Here is a 24,834-nt window from a genome sequence, read left to right as displayed (position 1 = left end):
ATTGCTGTTTCCATAACAATTTTGTTTTACAAGTCAAGGTTGTTAGCCCTGAGCTGAATCCCTGAACCTGGAGGACCAGTGGACCATTTTAGTCTGGCCTCTACCCTTTGACCTGTTTGGCATGGATGATCCTACCAAGAGCCAAAGCATAAAGCCAGCAACCATAGCTCTCTGGGTCATTGAGGCACGCAAGCCTCCAAATCCAAAGACAAGGTTGTGGCCCTTTTGGAGGTTATTTTAATATGTATAGTCCTTAAAAGATTTCTTTTTTGTTACTTTTAAAACTCTGAGTGGTAAATGTCTTGCAATGGACTGCTGCTGCAAAACAACACATTTCATGACATATTAAACCCGATTCTCATCCAGTGGTGGAGTGCGAACACTGGGGATGACTAAGATGCCAGAAGTGCCATTTCTTAAAGTACTGTTTAAGAAGGGGAGCATGAACAGATAAAGGTGGTTCATATTGGTACTCATGACACAGGCAAGAGTGATGATGTCCTGCAACCCGAATATAGGGCACTAAAGAGCAAATTGAAGAGTTGGATGCACGTGGTTTTAAACCATGGATTACAGTCCTATGTGGTCTGAGGATAGATCAGAGATGAAGCAGGAAGGAGGACTGGCACTGGGAAAGATGTGACAAGCTGCATAGGTTTCATCTAAACTGGAAAGGGTCCAACATCATTGCAGGGAAGTTTGCTGGGGAAAGTTTAAATTACTTTGGTAGGAGGACAGGATACTGTTGATGAGCGAGACATAGTTAAATATAGAAAGGCAATTCAGTCCAGCAGATTTTCACTGGAAAGTGCGATAGATATGAGTGGACAAATGGCTACCTGTGAACCACAAAAAACACTTTAATTATCTGAACCATTTTACGCTGTTCTCAAAATGTTCTGAAACAATGCAAAAAGGGATTTTAAAATATTTTTACAGTCAAGTATCATAATTAATCCTGAGAAAGGAACTTTTGATGTCACTCTCAGGATTTTGCCAAATCTCAATGTTCAATAGTAATATTCAATTCTGGTTTAATGCTTTATTGACAGCCCTGGAGGTTTCTGTAGTAAATTCTATCTTATAAACTAAGGTGGAAGATTATATTTTATGGGTTATTTTGACAAACTGGTTGGTTGCTGATTCCACTACACATCAGTTGAGCAGTTGAGGCTGAAGTCTGAATTACTGTTATTTGGCAAATATCAGCTTGGTCCCTTGTAAATCAAATACTATATATTTGAAATTTAAAGCAAACAAGGCCTCCTTGCTAATAGAAAATGGATTGAATTCATCTTTGAATCACGTGTAATCAAGTTTATCATGATCACAGAATGCGTTTAGTCTGTGGGAGTTACATGACATGCTCTTGTCTTATTACTACCATCCGGGAGGAGATACAGGAGCCTGAAGACCCACACTCAATAACTCAGAAGCAGTTTCTTCCCCTCTGCAATCAGATTTCTGAATGGTCCATGAACATTACTTCGTTATTCCTTTTTTTTTTCACACTATTTAGTTTTGTAATTATGGTAATTTTGTGAGTGTACTGATGTTGCAAAACAAATTTCACATCATACAGTCAGTGATAATAAATATGATTCCGATAGTTGTGCCTTTGTAAAGTAATAAAGAAGAGCTAAGATTATGCAGTCATAATGAACTGGAGTAATTCAAAGCATCCGAAATGCAAAATGGCACTTATGGTGAGTGTAGTTTTAACATTATAAATGTAACAGTGGAGCTGCTGAAAAAATGAAACAGCTGTCAATCTTGACTAAAATTCTTTAAATAAATCCAATTCATTCATTAAAAATGATTTTTTTCTGTATTCACTGACTTAAATATCACATGAGGAATACAAGAACTATGAAGCCAAATGGAAAGACTTGATTTTGCTTTCTTTAAGCCATACAAATAAAACTTCAAAGCAACAGTCAAGTATTGAATCAAATTGAGAAAGGACTACACTTCACCGTGTAGTTCTTCCTCGATCCCTATGCTTCTATCTTCACAATTTAAGTCAGTAGGCTTTTTGTCTTCTAGTGCACAAGCTGCTGACGTTGCTGTCCCCGTTTCTGTAGAATCACAAGTGTCCGAGTCAGCACCAGCATGGTATTGTTCGGTGTTACCAACCTCTCCTGCAGGAACTGCTCCTTTGCGCTGTGGCAGCACTGTGAAAAAAGCTTTCTCCCAATCTTGCTTCTCCAGATATGCCAGGATTATTTCAAATACTGCAGGAAAGAAAATAGTTCCATTTCACAATCAGGCAATAGGATGGACAATTATTTTTGTGTCTAAATTCCAAGCCACTGACACCATCAAGAGGAGTTGAAAATCCCTCTGCAAAACAGCTGATGTATTTTGTTGCTGTTGGTCATTAGTTATATCTCTTTGTTATCTCATTGAGTCATGCAATTTAATCATATTATTGTAAATCATTCGTATGTAACACCCATGCTTTATCCAAAAAAAAAGAGTACATTTGATGTGGGCTTTCACAGAATGGAACTGATCATTTTACTACTTACCATGATTTACTGTTAAGACTTTGCGGCTATTCATTTTCACATAATTTCCAAGAGGAAGCTGGGCATGTGCGATTCCTAGCTTCAGTGCATTATCATATGTTAAACCCTGAAATAGCAGCCACATAAACACAATAAGCAATGTTTAGCTTGTTTTCGTAAAGTTCCTAATTGTGGGATTCCAACATTAAGAATAACTTTCAACATTCATATTACGCCACACTGAAATAAAAACTGCAAACTGCTCTAGTGTCAAAAACTGCTAGCTGTAAAGGTATAGAAGTTACAGAATACCTTGTGGTGATTATGATCCACCAAGCCACCAATGACATAAGCTTTGCTTGCATCCAGCTCATTAAGCACATTTGGGGAATCAGACGTAAGATAAATCAAGTCTTCCTTCTTTATTATTTCACTGAAATGATTTGAGGTAACAGTGATTCCCTAAAAGGTTTAAATGATAATAAACCAGGTCAGTGTTGTTAGAAATTCATCAGCATCAACTTGCAATAATACTACTTTTAAAATGTGCCAAGGCACTTCACAGGAGTGATATCAAGCAAAATTTAGCCAAACCATGCATGATATATTAGGATAGTTGAAAGAAGATTTGATCAAAGAGATTGACAAGAATGGAAGGTTGTCAGAATTCCAGGCACAAGACACAATAAAAAAAAAATGATTCAAATCAAAATGTACATTAGAGCAGAGATCTGGGAGAGTTGTAAAGTTGGAAGGGATTACAAAAAGAAGGGTTAATATCATGAAGATGGGAAAACAAAGTTGAGTTATACCTGAACCAGAGGAGGGCCAATATCCTCGGGCAGGTTTGCTAGAACTGTTGGAAAGGGGGTTTTAAACCAATTTGGCAGGGGGATGGGAACCAGAGTGATAGGGCTGAGGATGGGGGCAGTTGGTATACAAGCAGAGGCAGTGTGTAGTGAGAATGTCAGATAGGGCAGGCAAATGAGAGGGCAAAATTGCAGTCAGTGGGACGAGCTGCAGTGCAACAGGAACAAAATCAAAAAGAGTGTTATATTTGAATGCATGTAGTACATGGAATAAGGTGGATGAACGTGTAGCATAGTTAGAGATTGACAGGTATGACATTGTGGGCAACACCAAGTCATGTCTGAAAGAAGATTTTAGTTGGAAGCTTAACATCAGGGGTACACATGGTATTGAAAGGTCAGGCAGGTAGGAAGAGGAGGTGGTGTGGCTCTGTTGTTAAAAAATTAAATCAATCCTTAGGAAGAAATTACATAGGATCAGAAGATGTTGAATCTTTGCGGATAGAGTTAAGAAACTGCAAGGGTAAAATTACCCTGAAGGGAGTTATGTACAGGCCTCTGAACAGTAACCAGAATGTGGGCTACAAATTACAATTGGAGACAGAAAAGGCATGTCAAAAGGGCAATGCTATGATAGAGAATCGAATGATGTTGAAATGGGAGATTTCAATATGCAGGTAGATTGGGAAAATCAGGTTGGTGCTGGATCCCAAGAGATAATTTGTAGAATACCTAAGAGATGGCTTTTGAGTAGCTTGTTGTTGAGCCCACAAGGGGATCTGCCATCTTGGATTGGGTATTGTGAAATGATTAGGGAGCTTAAGGGATTCAGGAACCTTTAGGAGGCAGCGATCATAATATGATAAATACACCTTGCAATTTGAGAGGGAGAAGCTGAGGTCAGATGTATCAGTATTACAGTGAAATAGAAACACGAGAGAGAAGCTGGCCAAAGTTGATTGGAGGGGGACACTAACAGGGATGATGGGAAAGCAGCAATGACTGGTATTTTTGGGAGTAATTCTGAAGGCGCAGGATAGATGCATCCGAAAGAAGAAACAGTATTCCAAAGGCGGGATAATGCAAACGTGGCTGACGGGGGAATTTAAAGCCAGCATAAAAGCAAAAGAGTGGCCACATAACTGGATCAAAAATTAGGAGTAAGTTAAACGATTGGGAAACTTTAAAAAACCAATAGAAGACATCTAAAAAAACCTTAAGGAGGGAAATGATGAAATATGAAGTTAAGTTAACCATAATATCAGAGAGGATACCGAAGTTTTTCATATATATATATAAAGAGTGAAAGAGAGGTAAGAGTAGATTTTGGACTGCTGGAAAATGTTGCTGGAGAGGTAGTAATGGGGGACAAGAAAATGGCTGACAAACTGAATAAGTATCGGGGGGGGGGCAGAAATGAGCGCAGTTGCTATTACCAGGGGGAAGCTGGAAGGTCTGAAGGTAGGTAAGTCACATGGTCCAATGGACTACATCCCAAGGTTCTAAAAGAGGTAGCTGAAGAAATTGTGGAGGCATCAGTGATGATATTTCAAGAATCAATAGATTTTGGCGTTACCCCTTATCTAAGAAATGATGTGCTGACATTAGAGAGAGTTCAGAGAAGGTTCTTGAGAACGATTCCAAGAACGAAAAGGTTATCATATAAGGAATGTTTAATGGCTCTGGGCTTGTACTCACTGGAATTTAGTAGAATGATGAGGGATTTCATTGAACCCTGTGAGCACAGCCACAGAATAGAATAGAAGGACTTCATCAAGAGATGAAGAGAAATTTCTTTAGATAGAGGGTGGTGAATCTGTGGAATTCACAGCCAGAGGTGGCTTTGGAGGCCAGCTTATTGGGTGTATTTAAGTCATAAGTTGATAGATTCTTTATTAGTCATGGTGTGAAAGGTTACGGGAGAAGGCAGGACAATGGAATTGAGAGGGAAATGGGTCAGCCATAATGAAATGGCATAGCAGACTCGATGGGCTGAATGGCCTAATTCTGCTCCTATGCCTTATGAGCTTATACATTTTTAAAATACATGTTTTTCTGGACTCGGAGCCACTTAGGTAGGACAGCAAGCATTGTTTTTCCTTTTATAGATCGGTTTTTGCAAAACATCCTAAAATATCATTCGAGGTCAGTGAGGTAGCATGTGAAGGCCAAACCCAATAGTTTAAAAGAGAAATCGACAGGAACATCAATCTACGCTGGAGAATTTCTAACTATTTTCAGGGCTATTTGATTAGTTCTGGTAAACTGCTCAGCCAGAACACAGTCCAACAGAAGCAAAGACTCATCGTCATTTGCCCAATCAAACTATTCCATAAATACTTTCTTCATACCTTCCAGTTGACCCATCCTTTGTCATTTTCATCCATATTCTTCTTTAGTTGTCCACTATGACTGGTCAAGAACATCTAGAAAAGGAGGTAAAATAAGAATTAATACTTATTCAAAAGCTCCAGAGTTTATCATAATTACATTCAAACTTTCAACACTGTAGAACACTTAACAATGTCTAGAAAACAGCTGTGTACAACTTTAGACAAGTCATATTGAGTATTGCATGTAGTTCTGTCCACCACATGACAGGAAGATGTGGAAGCTTTGGAAAGTTTGCAGAAGAGTTCCACTAAGTGTGGCCTGGAGTACAGAGTAGAAGCTATAAGATGTTGAATCTTGGTAATTTTCAATCCCTGCATTCTTTTAGGAGTTCGATAAGAGTAAAAAACATGTTTCTTCATGATCGTTTATTTTAAGGTTTAAACAAGTATATTTAAAACTGAGTGAGGAGCTGAGGACCAAGGGACCAAAATTAAAGAAAAAGATGGCATTTTTAACAAAAAATCTATCATCTTTATAATCCAGATAAGAGAAATTCCTTAGATAAGAACGAACCAAATCAACTGCTGTACAACCATATTGCATGGGTTATGTATTAAAACTTAGCCAATGAAAAGTGAAAAGGGGTGATAAACCGTTATGTAACTGCTATACCGCTTTCTACCAGTAAGTAGAGACAAAACACCACACATTGTGAAAAATACATGAGTTTGTTGAAGATACAAATTGCTAAAATTACAAATTATGTCAGTCAAAAAGAAACTATGATTAAAACTACGATTTTAATCTTGCATTAGTTCAACTAATATCTTATAAAAAGTATAAAAAACAACAGACTCCAACAAAGGAGAAAAGCTTTAAGGAGATTTACAGTACAAGGGAAGCTTTTTCCCCCACAGAGTATTGTAGGTGCCTGGAACATGCTACCAGGGGAAGTAGTGAAAGCAAACAAGATACTAATGTTTAAGAGGCATTTAGACAGACACGTGAACATGTGGGGGGAAAGAGGGATTGGGATCATGTGTAGGCAGGTTAGATTAGTTAACAGTTGGCACTGGCATGATGTAACAAAGGGCTTGTTCCTATGCTGTACTGTTCTACATTTTAACAGTGAAACATAGGCTACATCCACACTAGACCGGATAAATCTGTAACCGAAGCTTTTTCTCTTTTCTCTTCATTTTGAACCACCATCCACACTGGAAAACAAAAAAATAATACAGGGATACCTAGATTTTTCAAGTTCCATCAGGCGCAACAAATAATGTGCCAGAGGAACGCTGCAGATTGAGTAGTATCTGTGGGAGGAAAACAATTATTAACATTTCCTGTCAAAATTCTGCATCAGGACCCGGTTTCAGTGCAAATCATCAACAATTCCTTTCCTCCCACAGATGCTGCTCAACAGCTGAGTTCCTCCACCAGATTGTCTGTTGCTTCAGGCTACAGCATCTGCAGTTTCTTGCATCTCCATGAAGTTCCTTCACTTTGCCCGCTGTCCCTTAGTATAAGACGAACTCTTGACCTCACAATCTACCTCATCATGACCTTGCACCTTATTGTCTACCTGCTCTGCACTTTCTCTGTAAACGTAACACTTTATTCTAGAATCTATTATTGTTTTTCTGGTACCATCTCAGCACTGTGATAAATTGATCTGTTTGGATGGCATGCAAAACAAAGAGTTTCACTCTACCTCGATGCATGTGACAATAATAAACCAATTTACTATGGTATCTACCAACTTACTATGGTATTCATGTTCTCCTCATCCATGAATTACTTTGTATTCTCGCTTTCTTATTTAGATCAAATTAAGTAGTTCTCCTTGCACACAAATAATAGCGTAAAAACTGTTCTTGGGCTTCCAGCCAGGTGTAATTATCGATTTTAACCGACAATTTGACATTTTTGTCATCAAAATATTGGTTAAAATCAATGCCTGTACCAGGTTGGAAGCCCATGAAGAGTTTATTTGTCATATATGCCAGGAAAGTACTCGATCCCTTTTCAACCACAAATAATAATACTAATTTTTCATTAAATACTGCTCTAGGACCTTTGATATATACCTGAATTGAAAGGTATATCCTCATTTCACGTTATGTTGGATGGCATCTCTGATAATTAAGCCCCCCCTCTGATGAAAATCAACCATGGATTATATAGTCAAAGCCCAGCAGAGCAGTTTCTGATACCTTATAGTTAAATTGCAAGATTGTTAACCAATCACATTAGTGTCTTAGTTTAACATCATTGATGTGTGCTAAATTAGACTCAGTTGGTAACTTTCATCTCTATTTACAAATGATTACCAATTCAAATACCATTCTGGATACCCAAGAATACAAATCTAGATTCAGATTCCAGTACACACTGAAGAAATGTTAGAGACATTAAACTGTGACTTTGTCTGTCCTCAAGAGAAAGTAGCGGTAATATTTCATTGGTAATATTTCAAAGAAGAACATGGAGATTCTCTCTGGTATCAGCACAATGTTTACCCTTCAAAACAATTAAGAAAGATTTTCAAGTCTTCTTCACTTTGCTGTCTGTGGTCTATTATACAAACTAAATTGGCTTCTGTGTCACTTGTATATCAACAATCATCACTGTCTAATTGGCTATAAAACTGTTCGGGATATTACAGTTCTATTCTCAAGTGTTTTCACAACCTAATATGTTTTACTTAAAATTACCTGTAATGACCACCAAGTACTGAAAACAATTGGATTCAGGAGTAAAATTCAACTTTTTATTTCTCCAACCTGCAGACAAGCAACTGAAACTGAATGTGAGACCTTACCTTTACAGGATGTGTTGCTCTTCGATTTTCCGCATAGCACCTTTGAATCTGATTATGCAGCTTTTTGACATCCTAAATTAAATAAAACAATTTTTACTCTTGTGCACACACTTTATACCTTTGTGAATGTTGAACAGCAAAATAATGCAAACAAGGGATGCACTTTACACTTACAAAATCATACTACTGGTCAGTTTTAACAGCATTTTTCATCAATGCATTGCCCAAAACCCATTCAACGATGGGAGAACAGCATGAGACCATGAGGTACACTTAGAATATAAGCACAGTAAATCTTGCAATTGTCAGGTGACTTCGACTTTGTTTTTAAACTCAGACAAATAGTGCACTATCAAGGCAGCTATGAGTAATTATCACTTTCAAGAGAGAAGGAAACTGAAGACTGAACTTCGAATAATTAAAGAGAAAGAGGTGGAGGGTAATATTTTTAAATTTATGAGTATTTATTTTTAAAAGACATCAAACATTTTTGTGGGAGGTCACACAGAAGAACATTTACCACTATGCCACTGCTTGCTGATTCATTATAACTATTTGGCCTCCAGTTTGGTCATTTACAGATATGTCAACATCTGTATTTTAAAACAAAAAGACATCAGCTTTGACTGTCCAGTTTTGGAACCAGGTATGAATCTCTACCTCTGCTAGCACTCCTGCAGGAGAAAAATACCCACGATTATGTGTAGCAGTTGCCCGTGGGAGTGGTGTTTAGTGGGTTGAGGTGAGTAGTGCAGCCTCTTAGTGCTGAGATGCCGCATCCATGGGTACATCCTGCCCAACGGGGTGAGCCCAGGCTATTGACTACATGTACTGACAATCTGCTGGTTTTGTGTTCAATCCCATCACCTCTGTTGGATGCAATGCAATCTGCTGCCTCCCCATCTTTTTGTGTGGTCCATGAAGGTCCGTCCAACCTGGAGATTTCCCAATGTTAACAGGTTCAATGCTGGTGCTGACTTTTAAACTTGTTATAAAGGGGAGGTCTCTAGCTGAGGACAGCTGTGAACTCTATCTATGCTATTTTCACTCTTTCTCACCTTCAGCACCATTAAACTATCAAAGCTGCAGTCCAGTGCCACACGAACATTACTTGGAATGATATCTTTCTTAAAGCGCTTTTTAGTAGACTCTTCAATCCCATCTTCGATCCGAGTTTGACGTTCTAATTTCTTTTTAAGTTTCTTCTCTTTACGTTTCTGTCTGACTCCAGAGGAAGAAAAATATTAGTCAAAAAGTGATTAGTTTAGAAATTTAATTCTACTATTGGTGAGTGAAAGGTTTGTAGCTATTCAATGTAAAAGTCCTCATTGTTATTATGAACTAAACTGGACTGCATTCACTGGTGTCTACGGTACTGCAAAGGTGGCATTGAATGGACAAGGACAAGGTTAGTTTCAGGTGACTTGCCACACTGGTATTTTCCCAAGATGGCATATGGTACACTGATTAACTTGAAATCACAGTTCTTAAAAAGGGCCCAGTACATGAACAGTTAATACAGTATGTGATGCCTCAATCTCTTTCAAATAACCTTTCCTGCAACTGAAATGAACTCTTACCAGTGTGGACTATCGATCCTTCTAATGGAGATCAAAGTACATACAGTATGTCACCATTTACATCGTTGACATTCACTTTCTTGCAGGCACTCACAGCAAATACAAACACAACAGAATTAATGAAAGACTGCATCCAAGAGGATGGACAAACAACCAATGTCCAAAAGGCAACAAACTGCGAATGCAAAAAGAAAATAATAATAATAATAAATAAATAATAAATATTGAGAACATGAGATGAAGAGTTGTTGAAAGTGCGTCCATAGGTTGTGGGAACAGTTCGATGATGGGGCGAGTGAAGTTATCCCCTCTCGTTCAAGGGCCTGATGGTTGAGGGGTAATTACCGTTCCTAAACCTGATGGAGTCCCTCCTAATCCATGTTTTTCCTTTACACACTTTGGCATTCTGGGCATGACTTGGCAGTGAATTAACTGAAGCATAACTGAGATTCTAGAGGTGCCAATCATTGATATACAGGAGGTATCAAAAGCACTAGCTGCACTTATCAGGTCTAAATGGGATGCATAGGAAGAGCACAAGGGCAATTGGGCAGCATAAAAATTAAAATGGTTATTGGAAATCTGAGGTAAACAGAAGGTGATTTCCTTCCGGGAATTATACGTTTTTATTCATTTTCTAGCATCCGTTGTATTCTGTCTCTCACAGCCCCAGTCTGTTCTTTACTTTTTAAAAAAAGTTCCCTTATCCATCTACATATGACTAGGCTATTCTAGTATAATACTTCATTACTAAAACTCCAAGCAAACTCGTTAACAAACTCTGGATCTTGGGAGTCAATGCCTCCCTCTGCAACTGGATGCCTGACTTTCCGACCAACAGATTCAATCAGTAAGGTTCGGCGGCAGCACTTCCGCCAGAGTTATTCTAAACCATGGTGCTCCATAAGTTGCGTCCTTAGCCCCCTATTCTACTCCTGACTGCGTGGCCAGATTCTGCTCTCACCCCATCTGTAAGGTTGCAATGATACCACCATAGTGGGCTATATCTCAAATCATTATGGAGTACAGGAAGAAGATAGAGAGCATAGTGACATGGTGTTATGACAACAACCTTTCTCTTAATGTCAGCAAAACGTAAGAACTGATCCCCTCAACCCTTACCAACTTTTACTGGTGAACCATAGAAAACATCACATCTGGATGCAAGCAACACACACAAAATGCTGGAGGAACTCAGCAGGCCAGGCAGCATCAATGGAAATGAGTACAGTAGGCATTTCAAAGAGTTTGGTATGGCAACTGCTTTGCACATGATCACAAGAAACTGCAGAGAGTTGTGGATACAGCTTCATTTGCTTCTATTTCACAACTAAAGAAGATATGTTGGGGGCTATTAGAAGGTAGAAAAATCAAAATGCAGATCATAGTGAAATATCAAGAAAAGTTATCATGTCATTTGACAAGAGAGATTTTGACTTCTATTCATGATATAAATGATGTCTCTAAGGAAATTAAAATGGGGACATATTTATTCAATAACACATACTTGCGTTGCTCTTTTAGGTCCTGCCATTGTTTCTCCCTCATTAACTTCTTCATCTGTCTTTTTGATATGGGCTCCTTTCTGCCAACATTCCATTCATTCTCCTTTGATTGATTTTTCTCATCCCTGGATTCACAGTCACTGATTCCACTCTGTTCCACTTTTTTATCCTTTGAATCCATATCTTTCAAGAAGGCTTCAGAAGGTTCTGCCCCTTCACCATATGCCTGAGATCCCATTGTGGACAGGACTTTATAAACAGTATGCTACCTCATCACACTAAAATTTGAGAAAAATAATAAATTAGTTCTGGTTTAAAATGATAAAAATTTCAAATATACAGTGAAGAAAAGACATTGATTGAGAATTTCAGCAGCTTTTCTAAAAATTTCTGAGAAAATTGCCTCTGCAAATGGCACAGACATAAACCACGCTATAGTTATAAGAAGTTTTGTTCCAATCACTTATTTATTCCAGTTCTACAAAATCCTAGCCTAATGAAAGTTTTGCACACCTATAACATGGCATTTCCTCTTTTATAGTCACTGCCTCAGTCTACAACCTGTCCATCTGTGCCACCACTTTCAGGAAGCTGTGAACATCCACTCTTAATTACTTGATCGATCTGCTTGTTAACCTTTGGAAAGCTAGATCATTCCATGATTACCTGGTCATCCCAAATTGCTTTACATGCAAAGTAATGCTGAAGTGCAGTTATTGTAGTCAGGAAAGTAAAAATTCTTCTCTCCCCCCCCCCCCCCCATTAAATGGAAATAGATGTAGAATTTTCTAATTTATACTGAGGATTCTTTGCACACAGCTGAAGAGTGAACAGATGAAGTTTCATTAAGAAAATTGGGTTCTCCGTCAGGTCAACACACTCTCAGCACTGCACTGGAGAGCTACCTCAAATGTTTGTGAACCCCGTGATTCAAAAGAGTGCAACCATTTGACCAATGAGATCACCACTTTCTTATGAATTCTAGTGAATACAGGCCCAGAATCATTGAACGCTCTTCATATGACAAGTCATTCAATCCTGGAATCATTTTTGTGAACCACCTTGGAACTCTCTACAGTTTCAGCACATCCTTTCTACGATAAGGGGCCCAAACCTGCTCACGATACTCCAAGTGAGGCCTCACCAGTGCTTAATAAAGTTTCAACTTACATCCTTGCTTTTATGTTCTAGTCCTCTTGAAATGAATGCTAACATTGCACTCACCTTCCTCACCACAGACTCAACCTGCAAATTAACTTTTAGGGAATCCTGCACAAGGACTCCCAGGTCCCTTTGCACCTCAGTTTTGGTATTTTCTCTCTATCTAGAAAATAGTCAACCCTTTCATTTCTCCTACCAAAGTGCATGACCATACAACATTGTATGCCACCTGCTATTTCTTTGCCCATTCTCCTAACATTTCTAAGTCCTTCTTTAGCCTTTCTACTTAGAACATAGAAAATCTACAGCACGTTACAGGCCCTTCGGCCCACAATGTTGTGCCAACCATATAACCTACTACAGAAGCTGCCTAGAATTTCTCTACCGCATAGCCCTGTATTTTTCTAAGCTCCATGTACCTATCTAACAGTCTCTTAAAAGACCCTATTGTATTCGCTTCTACCACCTTTGCTGGCAGTGCATTCCACGCACCCACTGCTCTCTGTGAAAAACTTACCTCTGACATTCCCCTTGTACCCAATTCCAGGCACCTTAAAACTATGCCCCCTTGTGCTAAGCCATTTCAGCCCTGGGAAAAAGCCTCTGGCTATCCACATGATCATTGCCTCTCATCATCTTCTACACCTCTATCAGGACACTTCTCATCCTCTGTCGCTCCAAGGAGAAAAGGCCAAGTTCATTCAATCTATTCTCATAAGGCATGCTCTCCAATCCAGGCAACATCCTTGTAAATCTCCTCTGCACTCTCTCTATAGCATCCACATCCTTCCTGTAATGAGGCAGCTTCCTCAAAAGTACCTGTCTTCCTATCATCTGCAAACTTTACAACAAAGTCATGAATACCATTATCCAAATCATTGAGATATAATGTAAAAAGTACACAGAACTCCGTGGGACACCAATAGTCACTGGCAGCCAGCCAGAAAAGGCTCCCTTCATTCCCACTCTTTGCCTCCTGCTAGTATCCTGTAACACCTAGGGCTCGTAGCTTGTTAAGCAGCCTTATGGTAGCACCTTGTCAAAAGCCTCCTGAAAATCCAAATACAGTACACAACACCAACTGCTTCTCCTTTGTCTATCCTGCTTGCTATTTCTTAACAGAATTCCATCAGATTTGTCAGGCAAGATTTCCCCTGAGGAAACCATGCTGACTGTGGCCTATTATGTGTCTCCAGTATCCTGAGACCTTGTCCTTAACAATTGACTCCAACGTCTTCCCAAACACTGGGGTCAGACTAACTGGCCTTCAGTTTCCTTTCTTCTGCCTCCTTCCTTTCTTGAAGATACTTTCTTGAGTGACATTTGCAGATGGTAGGGAAATTTACCAAGATGCTGCCTGGATTATAGGATATATACTACAAGGAGAGACTGGACAAACTGGTATTGTTTTCTCTGGAGTATCAGAAGCTGAAGGAAAACATGACGAAAGTTTATAAGATTATCAGAGGTATAGATAGGCTTTTGGCCTCTTTTCCCCAGGGTAAAAATATCTAACAACAGAGGGCGTGTATTTAAGATAATTCAAAGATGTGTAGGGCAAGTGTGTGTGTTTTTTACACACTACAGTGGGTGCCTGGAACGCGCTGCCAGGGAAATTAACGGTAGTAGATAATGATAATAACGTTTGAGAAGCTCTCAGATGGACACGTGAACCAACAGAGAATGAAGATATGGACCACGTGCAGGCAGATAGGATTAGTTAAAATTTTGCATCGTAGTAAATACCGACATGATGGGCCAAAAAACCTGTTCCCCTACTGTGCTATGAGGAGGGTCAGAAGAGGGAGAGGGGCCGAGGGGCCGCCAAACAACCTATTCCCATGGAAACGTCCTCAGCCAATCATCGCGCGCCGCTGTATCACCCCGCCAGCGCTGCTCAAACCTCGTTGTGGTGGCTAAACGGCGCCTGGACGTAATCCTGGGGGCACTGGTCACCCTGGCAGGGAGTCTTCTGACCCACCTGACTCTATATGAGAGGGCCGCTCTGCTGTCGGCGAGAATACCTAGATCACAGCTGCCGAATCCGCGGCTTCGCCTGTCACTACCAGGCCCGGCGCACATTATGACGTCATCACCCAGCCCCTCCCCTCCCCCCTCCCCCACAGGGGCGGGTCCTCCGCAACTCAGACTCGCCGGAGGTCAGATTGAGGTGATACTCAATGTCCCGGGATTCCTAGTTTTGGGACCTTCTCAGAAAGCCAGTGTTTGAACATTCTAGTGAATAAGATTTAAGGGGTAAAGTAATACTAGAAATCATTGCCCAGGGCCTCACACGAAATCATCCCTGAAATGATAGCTAGGAACTAGCCACAAGATCTGCTCTAACCTTTTCTCATTTCACCTTCGTCCGTGACAAAACATCCCTTGGTAAGAAAACTAAAATTGCATTTGAAGGTCTTGACCTGAAATATTGACTGTCGCAGTCCAGATGAAGAAACTCTAACAAAAACGCCGACTGTCATTTCCCTCCAAAGATACTGCCTGATCCACGGAGTTCTTCTAGCTTTTTCGTTTACTGCTCCGGATTGCAACAGGTACAATCCCTTGTATCTACACAAAACTCCAGAAGGGGTATTACCAAGATCCTGTGCAGTCGCAAATCCTTCTGCATCTGAAGGCCAACAGAGTATTTGCCTTATAACTGCTAACAACTCTAGCGAGTTTTTAGCATTGGCATTTTTTTGACCAGATAAAAAAAAGTACTGACCGACTGATATCAAAGGTCATTAAATCTTGGTACACAAAACCAATAGTCTTTACTGCAATTGCACATTCTACTCCAAAAGGCTGGTGGCGTAGTGGCATCAGCGCTGGACTTCTGGGTGAGAAGTCCCAAGTTTGAATCCAGCGGGCTCCCATTAAGAGCTGGTGATCTTTTAAAAAAACCTCACTTGGCAGAAGGAAATGGCAAACCACTGCTGTAACTTGCCTAGTATGCGTGTGATTTCCCAATACGTCAGAGCGCCGTGGAAGAAAATCGTCCGCTACCTGGAAATAATTCTGGATGCGACCTACCTACCTACCCCAAAAGGCTCTAAAAAGTGTCATTAGGATGAAATGCATCAGTTAAATTTATATTTAAGAATTCTAGAAATTACTTTGCCCACGCAGAGATTTGAACGAAGTTTTTCGCAAATTATTGCAAGGTGATGTCTGCAGATCTTCTCAATACTAATAATAATTTATCAATGTAATTCAATAAAAACATTTTCTGTCCTAGAGAGGCAAAATTAAAATAACTAGTGGTATGATTTAAACACGAATGGACAACCTAGGATACTGGAATAGTTGATACGAAGATGTTCAAATTTGAGGCACTTATTTTAAGTTAATTCTGTTAGCATTAGCCATATTACTTAAGAATTAAGGAAGTGATAAACAGATATATCCTCTGTTTAGTTAGGTCTGCGACTGATACCAGAACATTACACAAAGATGTGGTGCTAGATTCATTCCCTTTAACACGGTACTATCACTAACGTTTATAATGATGTAAGTTAGGTTGCAAGATGACAGTGTTATTTCGAGGCAGAGTGAGGTTGATTTGCTAATTCCATTGTCAAGATAGTTCAGTGACTTCAGTATTGCCAAATCACCTGGCTTTTATAGGGAGAAATTGCTCTTGATTCTTCCATAATTTTTCAATTTTTTAGATGAGGCTTCCTCCCACATCCCAAAGGCGTGTGGCCTGGTGGGTTCATTAGCCAATATAAATTGCCTGTAGTGTGTAAGTGAGTGGCAGAATATGAATGAGCTGATGAGAATGTAGGGAAAATAAACATTGTTAAACATAAACATGTTTAAACAAATAAAGTTGTTAGACATCACTCAACCAGCTGACCTATCTCACATATGGAATCTCAGGTGAATTTCTAGATGGTGTTGAAGCTGTACTTACTGAAACAGCCATAGGTACAGAGAGAGCAGAGCAGGGGGATTCTACCACTTCCACAGTATGGACATTACCCAGAAGATAGATCACAGAAGTTGTGCACATAATGTACCTTTACAGAGATCTCTCTGGCTACTTCCAAAGGCACAAGGCTATGTCCTGGAGATCTCCATGAGCACCTTGCAGGAAGAACATGCTTTCGTGAACTTTAGTTCTGGGTTTTACTTGTTTACTTTTTATTGTTTGCACGACTTGTTCTTTCTTTCCACACATTGGGTGTTTGACAGTTTTTAATGGGTTCAATTCAGTTTCTTTTTTTTTTGTGGCTGTAAGAAGATGAATTTCAAGGTTGTATATAGTATATAATAAATGTACTTTGAACTTTCATGCACAAGCCTGTAAATTAGTAAAGTGGTTGTCACGTACCAACGTACAGAGGGAAAATTTTACTTTGCATGCCATCCATAGACAGTAGGTCATATCATCACATTAGGTCAACAAAAAAAGTAATAACAGAATGCAGATTATGGAGTAATAGTTTCAGAGAAAGTGCAGTTCAGGCCAGCCATGATGAGGTAGATTGTGACATTAACTCTCTCTCTCCCTTTCCCCTTCCCCCTCCCCCTCCCCTTCACCATATCTTCAGTGATACGCACATCCTAATGAATGAATGAAAGAGTAGCTGGAAGAGTTCTGTTTGTGTTGTGGCATGCTCCTTCGTGAGTAGGCTGACAACGTCCCACCTGATAAGAGAACTAGGAACATATAAGTAGATGTCCTATGGTGATTTCCTATCGGCCTTGTAACTCAAGTTGTTTCTCTTTACACTGCTTTCACAACAGCTTTAAGGTGACCCCTAACACTGTTCTCATGGCATAAAGAGACATGGAGTGTCTTCAGGTTATTCATAGTCGAAGAATTTCTCACTCTGTCACATGCTCCCTACCACACGAGGGAGTCAGAGGACTGCAGTTCAGGCAGTGCAGCTGATGATAAATGGAAAGATTTTTCCAGGCTTGCCAAAATTTCAAAGAGGGCCATTAGGAGCATAACCAAGCAAAATCTGAGTTACTCAAGATTCTAGATAAAATGAGGAAAGTGCAATTGAATCAAGTGGTAACCTTAAAGTGTGTAGAGAGGGAGCTCTTGCGTTTCTCCCGCTAAAGACGTTGTCACCGTGGGTGATGTTATGTTTGGGATGTGTAGGGTGAGATATGAATGAGGCCATAAAACGGTAATCATTGCATATCTGCGTCCGAGGATAAAATTATATACCTAGCCATCTCTGAGACAACCAATTTCTGTCTCAGTTCAACTGCTGCTGAGTCCTTTGCCCTGCCTTGGTTCAGATTCATTGATTTATCACATGTGCATCGAAACATACAGTGAAACGCTGCATTTGTGTTAACAGCCAACACAACTCAAGTAGTGCTGTGGGCAGCCCATGAGTGTTGCCACACATTCCAGCACCAATACCATACCCACCATGTTTGTAGGTCACATAAGCAACAACGACAGTAAAGCAAGCCCTTTCCCTGGTTTTGATTATTTCAAAACACCACAAGCTGACCTCTATTAAATTATTTAAACGAGTGTGGTGAATCTGCAGAATTCATTGCCAAGGAGGGCTGTGCAGGCCAAGTCATTTGGTGCCCTTAAGGCAGCCAGTTCTCAGTTTATTGCCTGTGCCACTGTAATGTTGTTAGTCTGTAACCTATTGACAACTCCCAGCAGTGATTTTTTCCCTTTACTATTCCTAATCTTTACCCAGATGGATTCAACATTCTGCTCCTTAGACCTTATACCATCTCTCACTATCACCCTGATCTCATCCTTAATTAAGAGTGTTACCCCACCTCCCCTACCTTCCTGCCTATCCTTCCATATTACCTGTTATTACTACGGGCATTCAGATGAAGTGCCCTTACACTCATTGTGCCTTTAAAATCTAGTAGCCTTTGTCTCTTATGCATTTGACTTTTCTGTACTCCACCTTTACTTTTCTCTTTTTTAACTTCTGCCTTTACTTTATCATTATCCACACTTTTACTTTATCCATATTTCTCCAATCTGTTGAATGCACCTCCCCTACTATTTAGGTTAAAGCCCTATCCACAGCCTTAGTTATGCAATTCGCTGGGATCCAGGTCCCATCACGGTTCAGGTGGAGTCTGTCCCAATGGAACAGCTCCCTCCTTCCCCGATACCGCTGCCAGTTTCCCGTGAATTCAAACCCACTTCTCCCACACCAATCCTTGAACCACACATTTAACTCTCTAATCTTCTTAACCCTGTGCCAATTTGCATGTGGCTCAGGTAGTAATCCAGAGATTACCTCCTTTATGGTTCTGCTTTTTAATTTAGTCCCTAGCTGCTCAAATTCCCTCAGCGGAACCTCTTGTTCTGCCTACATCGTTGATACCCACATGGACCATGACAACTGGATCTTTCCTCTCCACTGCAAATTCCTCTGCAGGTCAGATAAGCTGTCCCAAACCCGGGCACCAGGCAGGCAACACAGCCTTCGGGACGCTCTACCCCTGTGACAGAGAACTTTGTCTATTCTCCTGACCATACTAGGGTTAAAGGGAGAAGATGGGCAAATGGGGTTGAAAAATATTCAGTCATGATTGAAGGACGAATCAGACTCAAAGGGCCAAATAGCCTAATTCTGCTGCTATGTCGTGGTTTAGAAAGGAAAACAAACATTGGGTTGTTCCAATTTTTGAAACCAGTTTCTGTAAGTTGTAAAAGTATTACATTTTTAAGTGTATATGGCAAAGCTGCAAGAACTCCCATGTCACGAGGAAATCTGCAGATGCTGGAAATTCAAACAACAACACACACAAAATGCTGGTGGAACACAGCAGGCCAGGCAGCATCTATAGGGAGAAGCACTGTCGACGTTTTGGGCGGAGACCCTTCGTCAGGACTAACCTAAAGGAAAGATAGTAAGAGATTTGAAAGTAGTGGGGGGAGGGGGAAATGTGAAATGATAGGAGAAGACTGGAAGGGGTGGGATGAATCTAAGAGCTGGAAAGGTGATTGGCGAAAGTGATACAGAGCTGGAGAAGGGAAAAGATCATGGGACGGGAGGCCTCAGGAGAAAGAAAGGAGGGGGGGGAGCACCAGAGGGAGATGGAGAACAGGCAAACAACTAAATATGTCAGGGATGGAGTAGGAAAGGGAGGAGGGGCATTAGCGGAAGTTAGAGAAGTCAATGTTCATGCCATCAGGTTGGAGGCTACCCAGCCGGTATATAAGGTGTTGTTCCTCCAACCTGAGTTTGGATTCATTTGACAATAGAGGAGGTCATGGATAGACATATCAGAATGGGAATGGGACATGGAATTAAAATGTGTGGCCACTGGGAGTTCCTGCTTTTTCTGGCGGACCGAGCATAGATGTTCAGCGAAACGGTCTCCCAGTCTGTCGGGTCTCACCAATATATAAAAGGCCACACCGGGAGCACTGGACGCAGTATACCACACCAGCCGACTCACAGGTGAAGTGTCGCCTCACCTGGAAGGACTGTCTGGGGCCCCGAATGGTGGTGAGGGAGGAAGTGTAAGGGCAGGTGTAGCACTTGTGCTGTTTACAAGGATAAGTGCCAGGAGGGAGATCGGTGGGAAGGGATAGAGGGGACGAGTGGACAAGGGAGTCGCATAGAGATCCCTGCGAAAAGCAGAAAGGGGGGGAGGGAAAAATGTGTTTGGTAGTGGGATCCCATTGGAGGTGGCGGAAGTTACGGAGAATTATACGTTGGACCTGGAGGCTGGTAGGGTGGTAGGTAAGGACAAGGGAAACCCTATTCCAAGTGGGGTGGCGGGTGGATGGGGTGAGGGAAATGGGAGAGATGCGTTTGAGAGCAGAGTTGATGGTGGATGAAGGGAAGCCCCTTTGTTTAAAAAAGGAAGACATCTCCTTCGTCCTGGAATGAAAAGCCTCATCCTGAGAGCAGATGCGGCGGAGATGGAGGAATTGTGAGAAGGGGATAGCATCTTTGCAAGAGACAGGGTGGGAAGAGGAATAGTCCAGGTAGCTGTGAGAATCTGTAGGCTTATAGTAGATATCAGTAGATAGGCCGTCTCCAGAGATGGAGACAGAAAGATCAAGTAAGGGGAGGGAGGTGTCAGAAATGGATCAGGTAAACTTGAGGGCAGGGTGAAAGTTGGAGGCAAAGTTAATGAAGTCGACAAGCTCAGCATGCATGCAGGAGGCAGCGCCAATGCAGTCGTCGATGTAGCGAAGGAAAAGAGGGGGATGGATTCCGGTATAGACTTGGAACATGGACTGTTCCACAAAGCCAACAAAAAGGCAGGCATAACTGGGACCCATACGGGTGCCCATGGCTACATCCTTGGTTTGGAGGAAGTGGGAGGAGCCAAAGGAGAAATTATTGAGAGTAAGAACTAATTCCGCTAGACGGAGGAGAGTGGTGGTAGAGGGGAATTGATTAGGTCTGGAATCCAAAAAGAAGCGAAGAGCTTCGGTGGGGGATGGAGGTATATAGGGACTGGACGTCCATGGTGAAAATAAGACGATGGGGGCCAGGGAACTTAAAATCATTGAAAAACTTCAAAGCATGAGAAGTGTCATGAACATAGGTGGGAAGAGATTGAACAAGGGGGGATAAAACATTGTCAAGGTATGCAGAAATGAGTTCAGTGGGGCAGGAGCAAGCTGAGACAATAGGTCTACCTGGACAGGCAGGTTTGTGGATCTTGGGTAGGAGGTAGAAACGGGAAGTGTGGGGTGTGGGAACTATGAGGTTGGTGGCAGTGGATGGGAGATCCCCACAGCTGATAAGGTTGGTGATGGTATAGGAGACAATGGCCTGGTGCTCCTTAGTGGGATCATGATCGCGGGGTAAACAAGAGGAGGTATCAGAGAGTTGCCGCTGTGCCTCGGCCAGGTAGAGGTCAGTACACCAGACTACAACAGCTCCCCCCTTATCAGCAGGTTTTATAGTGAGGTTGGGATTGGTGCGGAGGGAGTGGAGAGCAGAGCGTTCGGAAGGAGTGAGGTTGGAATTGGAACAGGGTGCGGTGAAGTCGAGACGGTTGATGTCCCAGTGGCAATTAGCAATAAAGAGATCCAGAGCAGGTAGAAGACCAGAGCAGGGTGTCCATGAGGAGGTGGAGAACTCCCATGTCACCTGGGGATGATGTGAGTGATTGTCTGGGGAACTTGGCTTTGGTATTCCGATTGAAATGTGAGTGGTGTGACATTGAATGCATGGCATTGTGTTGAGTGAGGGTCCACGCTAAACCTGAGTTTGCACGAGTACAAGTGCTCTGGGGTTGCTTAGGGCAACTCAGAGTGGTTGCAGTTACTCTTTCTGCATTCACTGCTTATATTTGTGACCCTCTACTCCACAAGTCACCCTTCTGTAATCACAGCTTCAGAATAACACAATGTACAAGCAACTAGGAATGCAGGAAGTGCAGTTTATAAGAGGAATTATTGATGCTGTGCCAAATTCAGCAGAGGGATCCAGATTTGGTAAAATATTATTGAACCAGTAACCTCAGAATCAGATCTATTATCACTAATTTATATGACATATATGCACTTTGATGATAAATTTGTTTTATTTTGCAGCAGCAGTGGAATGCAACAAAATAAATTACTATTACTGTAAAACTATTACAGCACCAACCATCCGGGTTCAATTCCACCGCTGTCTGTAAGGAGTTTGTATGTTCTCCCTGTTACCACGTGGGTTTCGTCCTGGTGCTCCGGTTCCCTCCCACACTCCAGAGATGTACGGCTTAGTAGTTTAATTAGTCGCATGTATGTAAGTGGGTGGTGTGGAGGCGTTGGGCTGGAAGGGCCTGTTAACATGCTGTATTTCTAAACAATAAAATAAAATTAAACTAAATACTACAAAAGGCATAATGAGTTTGCGTTCATGGACCATTCAGAAATCAGAGATCTGTGGTAGGAAGTGGAGTTAATAAGTTCAACGTTCAAAGCAAATTTATTATCAAAGTACTTTTATGCCACTATAAACAACCCTGAGATTCAGTTTCTTGTAGGCTATTATGCCAATAACCTTAATAGAATCAATGAAAGACCATACCAACAGGGAGGACAACCAGTGTGCAGAACACAACAAACTGCACATACAAAAAGAAAGAAAAAGAAATAATAAATAATAAATAAGCGATGAATATTGAGAACATGAGATGAAGAGCCCTTGAAAGTGAGTCTATAGATTGTGGGAACATTACAATGATGAGGTGAGTGAAGTTATCCCCTTGGTTCAAGTGGCTGATGGCTGAGGGTAATAACTGTTTGTGAACCTGGTGGCGTGAGTCCCAAGGCTCCTGTACCTCCTGATGGCAGCAGTGAGAAGGGAGCTTGTTCTGGGTGGTTGGAGGGAGGGGTCTCTGAAGATGAATGCTACTTTCCTGCAAGAACGGTTCATGCAGATGTGCTCAATGGTGTGTGTGTGTGTGTGTGTGTGTGTGTGTGTGTGTGTGTGTGTGTGTGTGTGTGTGTGTGTGTGTGTGTGTGTGTGTGTGTGTGTGTGTGTGTGTGGGGGTGGGGGGGTGTTGCTTTACCTGTACTCATATCCACTACTTATTGTAGGATTTCTGTTAAAGACTATTGGTATTTCCATACCAGGATGTGATGCAGCCAGTCAATATACTCTCCACCATACATAACTGGAAGTTAGTCAAAGTTTTAGATGTCATGCTGAATCTTCGCAAGCTCCTAAAGAAGCAGAGGTGCTGCTATGCTTTCTTCATAATTGCAATTAAGTGCTGGGCCCAGGGTAGGTCCTCTGACTAATAGCACCAAGGAATTTAAAGTTGGTGACCCTCTCCATTTCTAATCCACTGAAGAGAATTTGCTCATGACTTCCTGCAGTCAATAATCAATTCTGTGGTCTTGCAACATTGGAACCAGGTTTTCAATCTCTCTCCTTATGTACTGATTCATCACCATCTTTGATTCAGCCTATGACAGGGGATATGACTTAAATATGGTACTGGAGCTGTACTTAGCCACATAGTCATATGTGTAAAGTGAGTTGAGCAGGGGGCTCAGTGTGGTGCACCTGTGCTGATGGAAATTGTGGAGGAGATGTTGCCAATCCAATCTGACTGAAGTCTGCAAGTAAGGAAATCGAGGATTCAATTGCATAAGGAGTTATTGAAGCCAAGGTCTTGAAGCTTATTGATTATTTTTGAGGGAACGATAGTACTGAATGCCAAGCTGTAGTTGATAAAGAGCATCCTGATGTATGCATCTTTGCTGTCCAGATGCTCCAGGGTTGAGTGTAGAGCCACTAAAACAGCATCTGCTGTGGATCTGTTGAACGAGTAGAGAAATTGGAGAGCATCCAATTCGCTTCTCAGGTAGGAGTTGGTATGTTTTATTATCAGCCTTTCAGAAATAAGTGCTACAAGACAATGGTCATTGAGGCAGGTTACCACGTTTTTCTTGGGCACCAGTATAATTGAAGCCTGCTTGAACAGGTGGGTACGTCAGACAGCCAAAGGGAGAGGTTAAAGATCTCAGTGAACACTCCAGCAGTTGATCAGCACAGGTCTTTAGTTTTTGGTCAGATATCCCATCCGGGCCAGATGCTTTCAGTGGTTTCACCCTCCTGAAGAATACTTTCTGGAGATTGTACCTGGAACTCTGGTAACTTTCTTGGTCGTTAGACTTGAGTGCCTCTGATTTGGCCCTCAGCACATTGGGGAACTTGTGGTTCATTCAGGGCATCTGATTGGGGAAAATTCTGAATGATTTTGTGGGGACACTCTTGTCTATGACTGTTTTTATGAAGTTAGTGACAACTCTGGTGAACTTGTTCAGATCCTCTGATGAGTCCTTGGACATGGCTCAGTCCATCAACTCGAAGCAATTGCAAAAGAGGTGAAGGCAAACCCCTATAGACAAACAGGGAAGGAACAGATGTCAGATCTCAACTCAAATAAATAGATTTCACCTGTCACACAGAATAAACTAAACTTGCTGTAAAGATTGTCAAGTACAAATTATGTTCTCTTTATCACCATCAAAAGCAAGGGAATGGAAATGGAATCTTAACAATGTTGTACGTCTTCTGCTAGACCTATACCATTTCTGATTGGTTGAATACATAGAATACACAACAGTACGGCACTGGACAGGCCATTTGGTTCATTTGATCTTGATTCCATTTCATACTAAATGTTTTC

The 24,834-nt window shown here is 41.3% G+C and overlaps 1 protein-coding gene across 5 annotated transcripts; it reads right to left on the bottom strand.

Moving 5' to 3' along the window:
* Positions 1 to 836: 836 nt before the first annotated feature.
* trmt10a (tRNA methyltransferase 10A) lies at positions 837 to 15,254 on the bottom strand. Of its 5 annotated transcripts, none has more exons than XM_073042420.1 (8): positions 15,147 to 15,254; positions 11,565 to 11,840; positions 9,536 to 9,698; positions 8,478 to 8,549; positions 5,671 to 5,745; positions 2,823 to 2,972; positions 2,532 to 2,637; positions 837 to 2,234 (listed from the first exon to the last, which is right to left on the bottom strand). In XM_073042420.1, the coding sequence occupies exons 2-8, from the start codon at positions 11,798 to 11,800 to the stop codon at positions 1,966 to 1,968; spliced, it is 1,071 nt and encodes a 356-aa protein (XP_072898521.1). In that variant the 5' UTR covers positions 11,801 to 11,840; positions 15,147 to 15,254; the 3' UTR covers positions 837 to 1,965. The 5 variants fall into 5 exon arrangements, with proteins under 5 accessions (XP_072898521.1, XP_072898520.1, XP_072898518.1 ...); XM_073042419.1 differs by lacking the exon at positions 15,147 to 15,254 and adding an exon at positions 14,748 to 14,832; XM_073042417.1 differs by lacking the exon at positions 15,147 to 15,254 and adding an exon at positions 14,705 to 14,798.
* Between the last annotated feature and the right edge of the window lie 9,580 nt (positions 15,255 to 24,834).

The sequence above is a fragment of the Hemitrygon akajei genome, chromosome 4 (assembly GCF_048418815.1).
Source record: "Hemitrygon akajei chromosome 4, sHemAka1.3, whole genome shotgun sequence".
NCBI lineage: Eukaryota > Metazoa > Chordata > Chondrichthyes > Myliobatiformes > Dasyatidae > Hemitrygon > Hemitrygon akajei.
This window is presented reverse-complemented; position numbering and strand designations above follow the sequence as displayed.

Excerpts from the sequence above, each read along its gene's own strand:
- trmt10a (XM_073042420.1), bottom strand. The coding sequence starts at position 11,800 with ATGGGATCTCAGGCATATGGTGAAGGGGCAGAACCTTCTGAAGCCTTC. Across the intron at positions 9,699-11,564 it reads GACCTAAAAGAGCAACGCAA|ACAGAAACGTAAAGAGAAGA; the intron begins GTATGTGTTATT and ends CTCTGGAGTCAG. Across the intron at positions 2,235-2,531 it reads AGTCTTAACAGTAAATCATG|TATTTGAAATAATCCTGGCA; the intron begins GTAAGTAGTAAA and ends TCTTTCCTGCAG.